The 14,263-nt window shown below is 44.6% G+C and overlaps 1 protein-coding gene across 1 annotated transcript in view; it reads left to right on the top strand.

Annotated features, from left to right (window-relative positions):
* Positions 1-2,114: 2,114 nt before the first annotated feature.
* The window catches only part of LOC126473201 (ecdysone-inducible protein E75), a 488,568-nt gene continuing 476,419 nt past the window's right edge, over positions 2,115-14,263 (top strand). The window contains exon 1 of the mRNA XM_050100099.1: positions 2,115-2,439. Within this exon, the coding sequence (XP_049956056.1) occupies positions 2,160-2,439 (280 nt within the window). The 5' untranslated portion in view covers positions 2,115-2,159. The remainder of the gene's footprint in view (positions 2,440-14,263) is intronic.

Here is a 14,263-nt window from a genome sequence, read left to right as displayed (position 1 = left end):
ACGTGGAGCCTTCTATGGAAGTGATATGTGAATTAAACAGCACAGACTAGAAGATAACAGTGCCTTTGAAATGTGGTGCTACAGAAGAATGCTCAGAATGCTGAAGATTAGTTGGGTATTCGGGTAAGGAATGATAAAGTTTTGCATCGAATCTGGGAGGAAAGAAATTTATGGCACAGTTTGACTAAAAGGAGAGGTCGGTGATGGAAAACATTTTGAGGCATTAAGGAATGCTTAATTTGGTGATGGAGAGAAGTGTGTGCGTGCAGGACGTGGGACGTGGGGGAGGTAAAAGAAGATAGACCAGCTTGGAGAGATACATCAAATCTTTATTCGAATTGAATGTGTTTTGGTTAGACTAGATTAGGTTATCTGGAACCGCACGACCGCTACGGTCGCAGGTTCGAATCCTGCCTCGGGCATGGATGTGTGTGATGTCCTTAGGTTAGTTAGGTTTAAGTAGTTCTAAGTTCTAGGGGACTGATGACCTTAGATGTTAAGTCCCATAGTGCTCAGAGCCATTTGAACCATTTTTAGATTAGGTCAGAACTGGCAACCTCAGTTGCATTTGGAATTGCTGACACGAATGGAACAATCAGAACAGGAATACAAGTTGAGTTACCTTGACCTCATTATAACTGCACCGGTTGGACAGTACTAGATATCCCCATTTTAGAAGATTTGCTTCAGAAAAAAAATCTTCCACGGTAATTTTCGCGAAGTATAGAACATTTGTGTTCCCATAATCTGTATTTCCTTTTATTTCTTGTAATTTGTGATCTTGTGATTTTGACACGAAGACTCTCGTCATAAGCAGAGAACATTTCAAATTCCGTTTTCCTAATTTCGAATCTGATGCTTCAGATACGTTTAAGGGGGCTAGGACGTCAAACGGGCCGACTTGGAGCAGGCGAGTCACCACAGGACATTTTAATTTCTACTGTCTATACTTTTACAAATAAATTCATAAAACTTTGTCACCATGACCAAGAAGGATTGAGGACTCACACTCATCGCAGTGGAAGTTCAAAAGCGTAGCAAAATACCTTCTTTTTTTTTTTTTTACATGTGAAATTTCATCATTTTTTCACTTATTACTGGCTACATTTGTTGCTATAGGTACACTTTTCTTCCTAAGTAAGAGAGATTCTTCGATGAATTTTTTATAGCATACAAACAGTAGTTACAGGTGTATGAGACTCTAGAATTTTCCAAATCTATTAAAATACTGTGGAAAAAATTGAGATAATTAACTATAAAACTTGGATTTTTTCTAAACATTTAGTTTAAAATGTAACAGTTCATTCATTTTTTCATAAATTAAATAACTGCTAGAGTTTCATACACCTGTAACTATGGTTTGTATGCTGTGCAAAAGTCATCGAAGAATCTCTCTTACTTAGGAACAAAAGTGTTCGTATAGCAACAAATGCAGCCAGTAGTAAGTGAAAAAAATGGTGAAATTTCACATGTAAGAAAATGTGTTTTGTTACGTTTTTGAGCTTCCACTGCTATGAGTATGAATCCTGAATCCTTCCTGGTCATGCTGTTAAAGTTTTATGAATTTACTTGTAAAAGTATAGACAGTGGAAATTAAAATGTCCTGTGGTGCCTCTCCTGCTCCAAGTCGGCCCGTTTGACGTCCCACCCGCCTTAAGGAAAATAAAGAATTTCCGAATCACCCCGATTCTATTGGAGCCTTCGAAAGAACAACTCTCGCGCATCGAAAGCAGTGGTGACCGACATACGAGCCGAGGGAGCGAACCCGGGCAGGCGGCTCACTTTCCCTAACGGCCGGTGAGTCAGTGAGCACTTTCCTAGCTGCAGCGCGCTTACGCAACGGCGGCGGTACAGTTGTGCGAGGCTGGTAAACAGAGGCGGCGCTGTTTGTGTGGCCGGCGCTGCCGCCGCCATCGATCGCGGCGCCCCCACCGCCGCCGCCGCCCCCGCTACACTCGGCTCACTGTCAGGCCGGCCCGCGGGTTCAGGAGCCGCGTTCAAGGACAAGGCCAGCGGCGCGCCGAGCGCGCCCGAGCGCCGCCGGAAGTTGCCGAGCGGCGGCGGCGCGCGCGCCCGGGTCACGCCAGTGGCCGCCTGCCCGCCGCGCCGGCCGCCCGCCTCACATCCGTGCGAAGGTCGCATGCGACAGCAGCAGCAGCATGTTGTGTGCCGCTACCGGAGCGCCGCCAGACTTCCGCGGCGCCTCGCCCGTCGTGTCGTCGTCCACGTGCTCCCCGCCCGCCGCCGCCCCCGTCGTCGTCCAGCCCCCGCCGCCCCCGCTGCCCGCCTCCGTCGTCATCACGCCCGCCTCCGCGATGCGCCCGCCGCCTCCGCCTCCACCGCCGCCCCCGGTGCCGGCGTCGTCGTCGCACCACCACAAGGCGTCGCACCGCGATAAGGGCGGCCACGAAGAGCCGTCGAGCTCGATCCCGGACCTAGGTGAGTCGCGACGCACTTTCGCCGCCGTCGCCACCTGTCAGCGCCCGTGGCCTTAACCCCGTTCCGCTCGCATCGCATCGGCCGCTGACGGCAAAAGTGACGCGCCACGTAACACCCCTGCCCAGTGCCGTAGAAATCTGGCACTGCGCGGAACATTTTCACTTGCGATGTATTTAGCTACTGCATGTCTATATCTACGTAATCCTTTTCGTTTTATAGTTACTCCTTGCTCGCAGCATTATAAAAGTGGTTATGTTATTTCGCTGTATATATTTGCAAAACTACACTCGATTCTCCGTTGCTAAGTTACTATGACAATGCGGTATCGGCATCGTGTATCATCTTCAGGTACCCATACGTCATCAGTACCTGATAAGACGTGTGTTTCGTAAATGCAAACATTTTGAAGTGCCCATATGCTACCCCAAGTGCCGGTGTATTATTACATCTACTCTGCATGATACGCAAGCGTTTGAAGCCCAACATTTCGCACAGATTACTGGGTTTATAACATACGCCCATCACGAAAATGGAAAAACGAATCGTACCAATATTATTTTTGAAAAAAAAAGTTCACTATACCATAAAGTGTCTGTGGTTTTGTAAATATCATAACGCAGCCGTACACAACGACAAATTTCGCTGCCGAATTCTTAAGTCCAGATTTACTCTGTATTTTTCCTAATTACGCGCAGCAGGGCGTAAATATTCGGTCCCACAGTCGTGTATCTAAGTAGTTTTTTTTATATGTGTCTAATTTTTACATGATTTCCACCGTGACCTTTTCTTAAAAATAAAAGTGCCCTGAAAATACGCTGCTCTATAGCTATGTAGTGACATTATTGAAAATACGCTGCTCTATAGATATGTAGTGACATTATAACAATTATAGTTGTTACGAGAAGAGGTAAACTTGTGAAGATACTTCTTGACAACAAGACTAAAACAGTGAATATTCAATGATACGTGAAAGTGTGAACTAATTACAGATATATAGGTCGCACTGCGGATTTGTGCAAGAGAACGAAACTGTCCATAACGTCAGTTTGTGTTTTACATAATCATTATACTGCTCCTCTGAACTTTTCCAAGTTGTGAAAAATAGACGAAAGAACGTACTTGTTATATTTATCGGAGGGTGATCTAAATTGTCAATAGGGGTGCTAATCCGTCACGGCTCTCCCTGCCGTAATATTAAAATCATGTCTACAAAGTATTTCCGAAAGTCAGAAAGTCGTCTCAAGCAACAAGCAGTTCGGCTTACTACAAAGTTTCTTCTTCAAAAATGGCTCTGAGCACTATGGGACTTAACATCTGTGGTCATCAGTCCCCTAGAACTTAGAACTACTTAAACCTAACTAACCTAAGGACATCACACACATCCATGCCCGAGGCAGGATTCGAACCTGCGACCGCAGCAGTCGCGCGGTTCCGGACCGAGCGCCTAGAACCGCTAGACCACCGCGGCCGGCGTTTCTTCTTCCTTTCCATTTTTTTTAATGTTTAGAAGCCAGTGACAACTAAGAGTAGACTTCTAGGGAAACAATCAGTTTCTCATGACGTATTCAAATCTGTCAGGGCGGCAGTGAATCGAGTGTTTATTAGATTTAAGTATTTCGTCTCGAATGTTCGACAAACACCGAAAACGTAGAGGTGGTTCTTTCGCACTAGAGCAATATTCTGAGTATGCTGAAGTTGAAGTAAAAATTAGAAGGAAATGAACTACACACTTTACAGCGTTACAGCAAAACATATGGCGTTCATATGTAGTTATTGAACTAGCGCGAGCATGATGAGATGGATACCCGGTGCAGACACCGAATAACAGCTGCGATTCTATAGAAGACAGCTGCGGCAGTTTTTTCCGTCTCGCGTGACTTTCTTTTGATTATTTGGAGATTTAAGGTCGCGCCGTATCTCCTTGGCACTGACTGATAAGCGAGCGCGAACGAAAATATTTCGGCCAGCTTTCACTGTCTGGGGCACACGTTACGTGATCGAAGGCGCTTCACTTTTGCCGTCTTCTCTTTTGTTTATAAACTTACAGATGCAGCATTTCGTGACCATTCTTATATTAATCTTATCATTGTGGTTGTGGATATTGGTACTTCACAGTTTATGCTCACAGGAAACTGCCTATGCAAAATGGATATTATTTCAATTTTATCGGTTTGCGCATTCTGCAAACACTCTCTGCGAGTTTGTAATTGCTACATACCTACGTCCGCCTGCCGAATGGATTACTGTACATCGCACGATATCGAGAAAGAGTAGTCTAATCGCATATCTGACTGCGACTGAATTGTGTTCGTTGCTATTGGTCGTTCCAGACACGGTGCAAGAAATAATCGAAAAATTTTTCGTTTTTCATGTTCTATATCTTTTTTTAACCACTCCCTTGTTTCTAGCAATGATAATCTATTTTCACAAGTACCGACATGCTGTATAAAAGGGTGGTGCCAAATATTCACGAGTATTAAGTATAGTTAGAATTTCGCAGTGCTTAACATTGTAATAGAGATGTAGGTAAGAGCCGGCCGAAGTGGCCGTGCGGCTAAAGGCGCTGCAGTCTGGAACCGCAAGACCGCTACGGTCGCAGGTTCGAATCCTGCCTCGGGCATGGATGTTTGTGATGTCCTTAGGTTAGTTAGGTTTAACTAGTTCTAAGTTCTAGGGGACTAATGACCTCAGCAGTTGAGTCCCATAGTGCTCAGAGCCATTTGAACCATTTTTTTGTTGGTAAGAATGTGGTCTCATATTAGCGAGGAGAAAGTCGATTGTTTAATGTCTATCGCAAGGTGACACTTTTCGCAGTCCAGCAAGGTTATTGGTAGTCTTATCATACAGACGTGCAGATGTGTTTCAAAAGTAGCAACTCTTACCTTCATTAGAATGCAGGGTTTCTGGGGGTATTTCATAGGTAAGATATCAGTTGATTGAATTTTTTTCATAAGTTTCCTGCACGCTATCTTCTGCTTGAATATGATGAGCAGCAAACGGTCCGGTACGTTGCTTCAAGATGACTCAGTTTCTTGCCTGATAATCCGAAATTATTTTATCAGTTCCGTCAGAGAAACGAATTATAAGCTTCTCAACGTCAGTTCTCAGTGCTCAGTTGGTACCATGAATTATTTGTACTTGTTGCTGGTTTCCCTTCCAGTACAACGCTAGACTCTATCGATGTGCATGGATTTCTGTCAGTTGGGATTTAGTTTATGAAGGTAAGCAAAATCAGAATGTTGGAAAGCCTTCTATAACCCTAAATAGATCGAAGGCGGCTTCTTTGCAAAAGGTTCAGGTTTTTTTCTGAGATTTCTGTTCTTATACAGCTCCTTAGCGTAAATCAACTGATTCCACTTCGTAAATGAAACATTTTGAAATTTTTTAGACTAAGGCTGATGGAGCAAATTATGTTGGCGCAGTGGATGCGTTTTTGGGAGAAGCCCTGTTGAAACCCCAGTCTGGCCATCACAACACAATATTTCCAGGTGTATATAAAACAATTCATGGTATGATTCCTGAAGTTTACCCGGCGTAACGAGTATACCATGAATTTTCGGGATTGCAGCTGGTTAACGCCAACATCTTGCCACCATACTTTGTCCGACAAGCATTCAGCTATCTTCAGGTGAGCATTTCACACTGGAGATTGCTGGTTCGCCGAGTCGAATACTGGCGCAGAGTCGCATGCGCATAGGTTACCACTCCATGGGTGTCCTCTGTCAAGTTTAGTGCCCTCTAAGAACACGACAAAGTTCCTCACGAAGCGGTAATCTATGCTACGTGCACCAGCAATCTCCAGTGTGGAAACTGAGCGGGATCGCGCAGCAGTTAGCACACTGGACTCGCATTCGGGAAGACGACGGTTCAAACCCGCGTCCGGCCATCTTGATTTAGGTTTCCCGTGATTTCCCTAAATCACTTAAGGTAAGCTCCTGGATGGTTCCTCCGAAAGGACACGATCGCTTTCCTTCTCCATCCCTCCCTAATCCGAGCTTATGCTCCGTCTCTAATGACCTCGTTGTCGACGGGACGTTAAACACCAATTTCCTCCTCCAACCAGTGTGAAGCACTAGCCTGACGATAGCTCAATGGTTGTCAGCCGAAGTATTGTGGGAAGATGACGACATCATCCCGCTGTAATCCCGAAACTTCATAGACTGCAATTCATTGTAGCTGCCAGATATTTCATTTAAGAAGCCATGGCTGTTTTTTCCTCAGCTTCTCCAAGTGAATTGGTAACCCATTTCTAATTACTTCGAAGTCGTCAAACGTTTAACTGTAATTTTCCTTTCTTCCCTTTCAGGTCTCTGAGCTTCCTCCTCCGAGCGTTGTAGGCGGTTTACCTGATGACAGTGACGTCCATAGAGACCTGTTGACCAGAATAGAGCGACATTTACTAAAATGGATACACCTGCAGGGCATCAGCCCATTATTTCCATTAAACAGCCTGGGCATCGGGAAGGGGTGGTGGGTGGGGTGCTGAATAGGCTTCACATCCTGTGAAACTTGAGATTTTTAAATGTTCAAACATAAAATGTTCAAACAACATACAGGAACTGAGCCAGGTGACATCTTCGACAACCGTTGACATTTCTACAGGTAGAGACCCTGACATTTTAAAAGCACAAGCGCTACTAGATGGGGTTGTGCAAGAGAATTGAAAACCTCGGTATGGAGGGCGTGTGTCGAAAGACAACACTCACATCCACGTACCTTAAGCACAGGCTCCTCCACACAACCAAAGCTGACCAACGTTATAGTGAATATTAATTACCAACAGGTGAAGTAGCATTAACTTTTGTCCCTTTTTGTTTGACTAGACAGTGCAGGACTGCAAGCAGAATCAAGCAAAAATCTCTGTTTGCTAATTCAGTCTAGCTGCATCTTTATTCTCACTACCCCAATAGCTGGAAATGCATGCCAGCTAGTTATATTTCATAGGACGACTGGTGCGAAGGCGACGTCCTGCAACAGCACATCTGCTCGGCTGTTGTAAGTGTGTGCGGCGCTTATGCTCAGCACATTGGTCGTCCCCGTCTTGATGATCTGGCCAGTGTATGACATGTCACAGGTCCAAGGGATGTGACGGTCGCCCTACTTACACAAACCGAGATAATCTTGAGTTGGTGGTCGAGAAGCAGATTTCACGTAATTTTTCGTCAGATACGACCGGTCTTGTTCGAAACGCTAATTGCTTGGATTAAAACGGCTGGAGAATTTGATGCCATCTCGTTATTTTCATGACTCAACAAATTCACAGTTGGTCGATAGCGTTACGCGCGTCTTGTCAGTGTTTCCCTATAAGCATTGCGACGAAAGGTGACTTCGAAGTGGGCCAACACAGCTGACAATCTTTCACCGTCTGAAATGGCGTTGGCCCTATGAACCAACGTATGAAGTACCCCTTCACTCCGAGCTGGACGGTGACAGATATCAACCTGAAGATACACTTTAATGTGGGTTGGTTTCCTATGAAAGGCATGGCCTCTCGTACCGTCAAGTTTCCTCATGACCAACACATGAGAATGACAGGGTGTGCACCAGTTGAAGTTGTGGTGTCACCGCCAGACACCACACTTTAAATCGGCCGCGGTCCGTTAGTATACGTCGACCCGCGTGTCGCCACTATCAGCGATTGCAGACCGAGCGCCGCCACACGGCATGTCTAGTCTACAGAGACTCCCTAGCACTCGCCCCAGTTGAACAGCCGACTTTGCTAGCGATGGTTCACTGTCTACATACGCTCTCATTTGCCGAGACGACAGTCTAGCATAGCCTTCAGCTACGTCATTTGCTACGACCTAGCAAGGCGCCATATTCAGTTACTGTATTCTGAACAGATAATATTGTGAATCATGTACCGTCAAGAGCGACGTTCATCATTAACGGATTAAAGTTAAGTATCAAACTAATTACGTCCGCTTTCTGAATTCTAATTCCTTGTCATGTTCCAGACCTCACGTCAGTATAGCTCTTCCCTCCTCACGCCAGCCTGCGTGAGCTAAAACGCGTGCATTTCGGCCTCCTCTAGTAACACGGTGTTGGCTCTTCTGCCAACACAACAGAAGTATCGGCAGTTTGGGGAGGAGGAAGGGGGTATGTGCCGAATCGCCTGGCTATGGCACACTAGGAGTACCAGGGCTGTTTCCTCCGCAGTCATGCTGCCTTGCATATTGGCGGTGGCCGGCTTGCGCCAACTGGCGACTGGAACGTCGGCTCGGCGCCGGGCGGTGCGCCCTTCGGCAGCTGGCGCCCTTGGCAACGACAGTGCTCACGTAACCGCACAGCTCGCCATTCACATTTCACGGCCGAGTCGCGTCGCGCCTTCCGCGCGTCGCTGGCCAAACGACCCACTGCTGTTCCTATGGGCCATTCTGGAGCTCATCTAGGCCTCTGTTCCACAAGTACAACCACACCGTCACCTTCCAGCCTGTCTGCTGCAGTGCACATGTAAACTCATGAAGTTGGATTGCAATAAAGGAGAACAAGGTGACAAAGAGCAACCTCATCCTCCTGATTCATTTACGTCCACGTGTATAAGGTGATGCCGCTGACTCTACCGAGGGATTTATGCAACCCCCAACACCTTCATTAACGGTGCACGAGATTTTCATATTTCCTCGCTCGCTACGTACAAACTATTAGCTCTAAGGAAAAAATAAATAGGACCTTTTTGTAAGAAATTTTATGTAGTTAATTTTTTTACAGGGATACGTTTTCGCTGGAGGCCACGGTTTTCGAGTTATTGAAGACAAACGCGTTTTAAGACACTTTTGCTCGCCTTTCTTGAATAATTCGAAAACTAAGGCCTCTAGCGGAAAAGTTGAAACCTCCCCTTAGAAAAATTTATGAATTACTGTGCTAGTAAACCCCTTACGTTATTTGATTTTCAAACAGCTGACCAAAACTGAACGTACTCAGACATTTCTCTCTTTACTTATTCTGATCATCACTAAACTGACACACAATATTTTTAGGGCAGCGCAGTGTGACTTTCAATAATCCCTACAAAAGAATGGCCTTGACTAACAATAACCTATACCTTTCATGAATCACGTACCTCACAAAAATCTTCGTTACTCGAACTACTGCAATACAGCGAGCGCCAATACTGCCAGGTGAATAAAGGATTCTAACTACTGAAGGCACTAACTACTGATAGGTGTAGTTAGCAAATGAAAGATTTTGATAGAGAACAAACAATGTATTTACCTTAATAATATTCAAAAGTCATCATAAATATATCAGTTCATGATATCCAGTATTACAAATTTACTCTTTCTGATGGACACACGTCCAGATCGTCCGCTATCAAAATTCTGTCATCTCTCCCCCCCTCATCCACCCCTGCTGGCGGCTCACCTCCAACTGCGCAACGCTACGCGCTGTCCACACTGCCCAACACTACAATAGCGAATATTCTAACAATGCCAACCAGCCACAGACTGCACACAGCACAGCCAGTGATTTTCATACAGAGCGCTACGTGATGTTACCAACATAAAAACCTAAACAGCCTATTCACAACGTATCCCAGTACGAAATTTAATTACATAATATTTCCTACAAAAAGGTCCCGTCATTTTTCTGTAGGAATAAGAGTTTGTATGTAGCAAGTGAGAGAACATGAAAATCTTGCACATGGTATATGAATGTGCTCCAGGTTGCGTAACGCTCATCGGTAGGGGTAGCTGAATCACGCTTTATACTCCGCAAGTTACTGAACAGTACATGGTGGTGTTGAGTCATATTGACGGGTTTCTCATCTATTCCAAACGACTACCAAACGAGGAGAAAATTACTGTCTACATGCTTCAGGTCACGCCCTGATCTCTCTTAATCCTGACCCATCTTCCGTATGTGAGATACACAGGGTGGTCAAAATTTAACTGGTCTGGAAAATATTTGCAATAAGAAGACACTGGAAATGGTCACCATTTTACCACTAACTTTTGGGTTGTACACTTTGCTAGAAGTTTTTTCAAAAGGTTTCCAGTCTTAAGCTCTGGCGTAAACAGTTCTGCGTCCACAGCTCGTGGTCGTGCGGTAGCGTTCTCGCTTCCCACGCCCGGGTTCCCGGGTTCGATTCCCGGCGGGGTCAGGGATTTTCTCTGCCTCGTGATGACTGGGTGTTGTGTGATGTCCTTAGGTTAGTTAGGTTTAAGTAGTGCTAAGTTCTAGGGGACTGATGACCAAAGATGTTAAGTCCCATAGTGCTCAGGGCCATTTGAAACAGTTCTGCACACGTTTTCCGCAAATTGTGCTTCACATGGGATTTGACAGTGAAAACGTGCTGTTTCCTCGCGAGCACAATTTTGTGTTGCATTTAGCTGGTCACTAAGCACATTTGCTCCTCTCACTCACTCAAGCGTAATGACACAGCGAATTACTCTCGGCAGAGCGAGCGGGAGATGCGCAGGCTGGTCCATTGAAATAAAGGTTTCTATCAATTTCTGCGATGGGCATTCCTCCAGTACATTAAAAAGGGTCCGTTCTGCACCAGCATTATAAATATTTAAGGGACAGTTTTATTTCCCCCACACTGTATGATTATACTAAAATTAGGCTGTGCCTAGCTCACTAGTCCAATCAGAACAGTTTATGCAGTGTTGCGCAGTAAGTTATTCGACAAGCACTCGCATATCATCTCCACCTTTTAAAATCCAGCTTGGAAATCTGAAATCTTGCCCCGAACACGCCAATCAGTAGACGATTCAGATCCTATCAGGTAGTGTTGCTTTACAGGTTAATTCTTACAGCACTCAGCCACTGTTAATAACGCTATGGACGAGCGGTTCTAGGTGCTTCAGTCCGGAGCCGCGCTGTTGCTACGGTCGCAGGTTCGAATCCTGCCTCGGGCATGGATGTGTGTGATGTCCTTAGGTTAGTTAGGTTTAATTAGTTCTAAGTTCCAGGGGACTGATGACCTCAGAAGTTAAGTCCCATAGTGCTCAGAGCCCCGAACTTTACACGACTGTTCACTTTTTACTGAAAAGTGATCTCAGAGTAGTTTTCAGTTTGCCAAGAGTATCTCTGAACTGATCCGAGAAATTCAGTGGAATAACGTAGAAAGTAAAAGATGTCCTTTTCTTTTCTCCTTAATCCTATATCAAAAATAATGTTTGTGTATATTTTAGCAATATCAAACTAAGAAATAGCGCCAGCCCTTCAAACATGTTGAAGGCAGCCGTTACCCAGTTGTGTTCTGGTTCAGTCGCGATCTTCAGGCCGTAAAGGACGGTAAGAAGTAATACATGTAACTTCTCCCGTAACAGTTCATAAAGTTCTCTAGGGTACTGTGCGATTTCGTTTTCTCAGTACCACGATGTGTCTGTAACAAAATAAAAACAAAGTAGCATCTGCCAAGCCCACGCTTGAGTACCTTTCGTTCCGCGAATGCGCCGAGAATGTTGAGGATAAAAGAACTACGCACGTTAAAATTGTGTGGATGATTGTAGAACCGTTAAATACAAAGGCAAAAAACATTTTAACCGCGAATTCGGTGTCACTTGATTCTGAACCAGCGATATGTTGTGGTGAATACAAAATCGAACCCTACGCTTTGAGAAAATTATAAAGGCGTTACGTTTGAAGTAATTCGCAGGCTCCAAAAATTGTAACTGCTCATTTCCAATCAAATTTCGTTTAATTCAGACCGTCTATCATCGGTTCGAGGATTTCTAGACTGGCAAAACCTGCTACGTAGATCTGAAAGAGGAAACTACTTCGGGGTGGGGGGTAAGGGAGGGGGATTGTTAGGTAAGCCGTACATCAGGTAACTGTTCTGGGCCCAGGTAGAGTCACAATATTCATAAACGACGTTTTCGGTAGCTCTTCGCTATTATTTACAGGCGGCGTCGTTTTTAGAGGGGTAGTGCCGCAACAAAATTCTTGTGAAATCCAAGAAGCGTAGGTGGCAAGTAACCCTCAGTACAATATCAGAAAGAGGTGAAACATCTGGAAACAATGAAGTTCAATTGTACATGTGGCTATTCAGATGTAAGTTTTCTGTGATTTTCCCAAATAACACAGTTCTTTTGGAAATGTCCCAGTTGCTTTCTCGCCCCATCCTACATCCGACCTTGTGTTCCGTCGATGCTGAACTTTTTCTCGATGGTGAGTTAAATCCTAACTTCGTTTCCGTTGAACTTGATAAAACCAACACGAGGAATACAAAAACTCGGAGACAGCCGTTATTATTTGAATACGAAACAAAACATTTCCATAAAAAATGTCTGTGGGTCTTCAGTTCGAGTAAATACGGGAAACGTGTAGCTCCGAAGCTCCAACGTCTATTTCAGAAGATTCTGGAAAGCTGATTATTTATTTGCGGGAGATGTTCATAAATTTTCCATTGACGACTTGAAGGATATTACACATCAGTCTATCACCCACGTGAACCCAGAAAGACTCGAGGAGAATAGGAGTTTACAAGCAGATCAGCCTGAGCCTCAGCCGCAGCACGATTATTTCAAATATGTTTAATATACTTGGAGACATCAGAAAGTCCTCACAGGAACAAGTGCTCCTTGCCAAATTTCCATTCTAAGAATTATATTTAGAAGCTTAGGACCAGTCTCTACATACATGTGATACAAGGACCACTTAGACGAAACGAGAACCGTTATAGCCAATATGGAAACATACATGAAATAGTTTACTGAATGCGCTGTATATCTAGAGAATAATGAACAGGGAAAAGTGAAACAAATACCAGGTCCCCTTCGCTAGACACCGAATGGTGATATAGGAGCGGTGAAGCTGTATCGACGTCGAAAGGAGCAATGCCTTGAATAATAGCCAAAAAAATTTTTTTCAGTTTTTTCTACATTGGTAATAATTTATCACTATGACGTAAACAAAAAAATATCCTTCTCCTTCCCTTCCTTGCCTCATCATCTTTATTTCGTTTTCCTCTGACATATGAAACGAAAATCACAATGTAACCTTTTTGCTGTGTGTGTATCCAAGAATTTCCCTTACGAATGTCGTTTGATTAGATGATGCAGGATGTTTCCGGGCTTTGTATAGGTTTTGGGTCACCGTACTTCCCCGGCAGCGTAACAGCAGAAGGAAGTCGGTAGGTAGTCTCCCAGCAGTCCAGCTAGTAACTACTCAGGTGTTCGCGTGTCGCAGCCTCGCTCTTGAAACGAACACGACAAGCATTGCAGCCAGTCTACGAATCTGCTTGTCACCTGTAACTTAGCGTAAGCACAAACGTCGGGCTCTCGTTCTGCAAGCCTTCTTTTTTAAAGGCGCCATTTACTATCCTGTAACGACTACAACACCAGAACATAATTGCCTACTGAGGGGATGCTACTTGATGATTAGGAAGTCAATACACCTCCATCTTCTGATTCAGTTTGGATGCCTCTCTCGTATGTAGTACACGCTGCACAAGCAGTCCACAAGAGAGAGTCAACACATGTTGCACAATTCCGTGACAGATCACACAATGTTCTCCATTTATGTTGACTGTCTTCACTTCGTAACAGCTGCATTACGAAAAATGATAATAACTAAAAATAAACGGGTAATGCACTGAATTAGATACCAAAAACCTTGGGGCAATGGGTAAGCTGAATTTGTTCGGAAGCGGGGGAAGAGCAGAATTTCCACATTCTGAGCTCTGTAAAAAGACAGTTGAAGGACTATGGTAAAGCCATATTGCCCACCGTGACGTAACATTGCCTACGTGGTACCTTAATGCAGTGGCATTCAAACAACACTAGGATCACGTTCAAGTTTCACATAGAACAGTCTTCTTGCAGCATATCGTTGACCGCGACAGACTTCTCAATGCCGAGTTGCCGACTCCTTG

Source organism: Schistocerca serialis, chromosome 4 (genome assembly GCF_023864345.2).
Source record: "Schistocerca serialis cubense isolate TAMUIC-IGC-003099 chromosome 4, iqSchSeri2.2, whole genome shotgun sequence".
Classification (NCBI taxonomy): domain Eukaryota; kingdom Metazoa; phylum Arthropoda; class Insecta; order Orthoptera; family Acrididae; genus Schistocerca; species Schistocerca serialis.
This window is presented reverse-complemented; position numbering and strand designations above follow the sequence as displayed.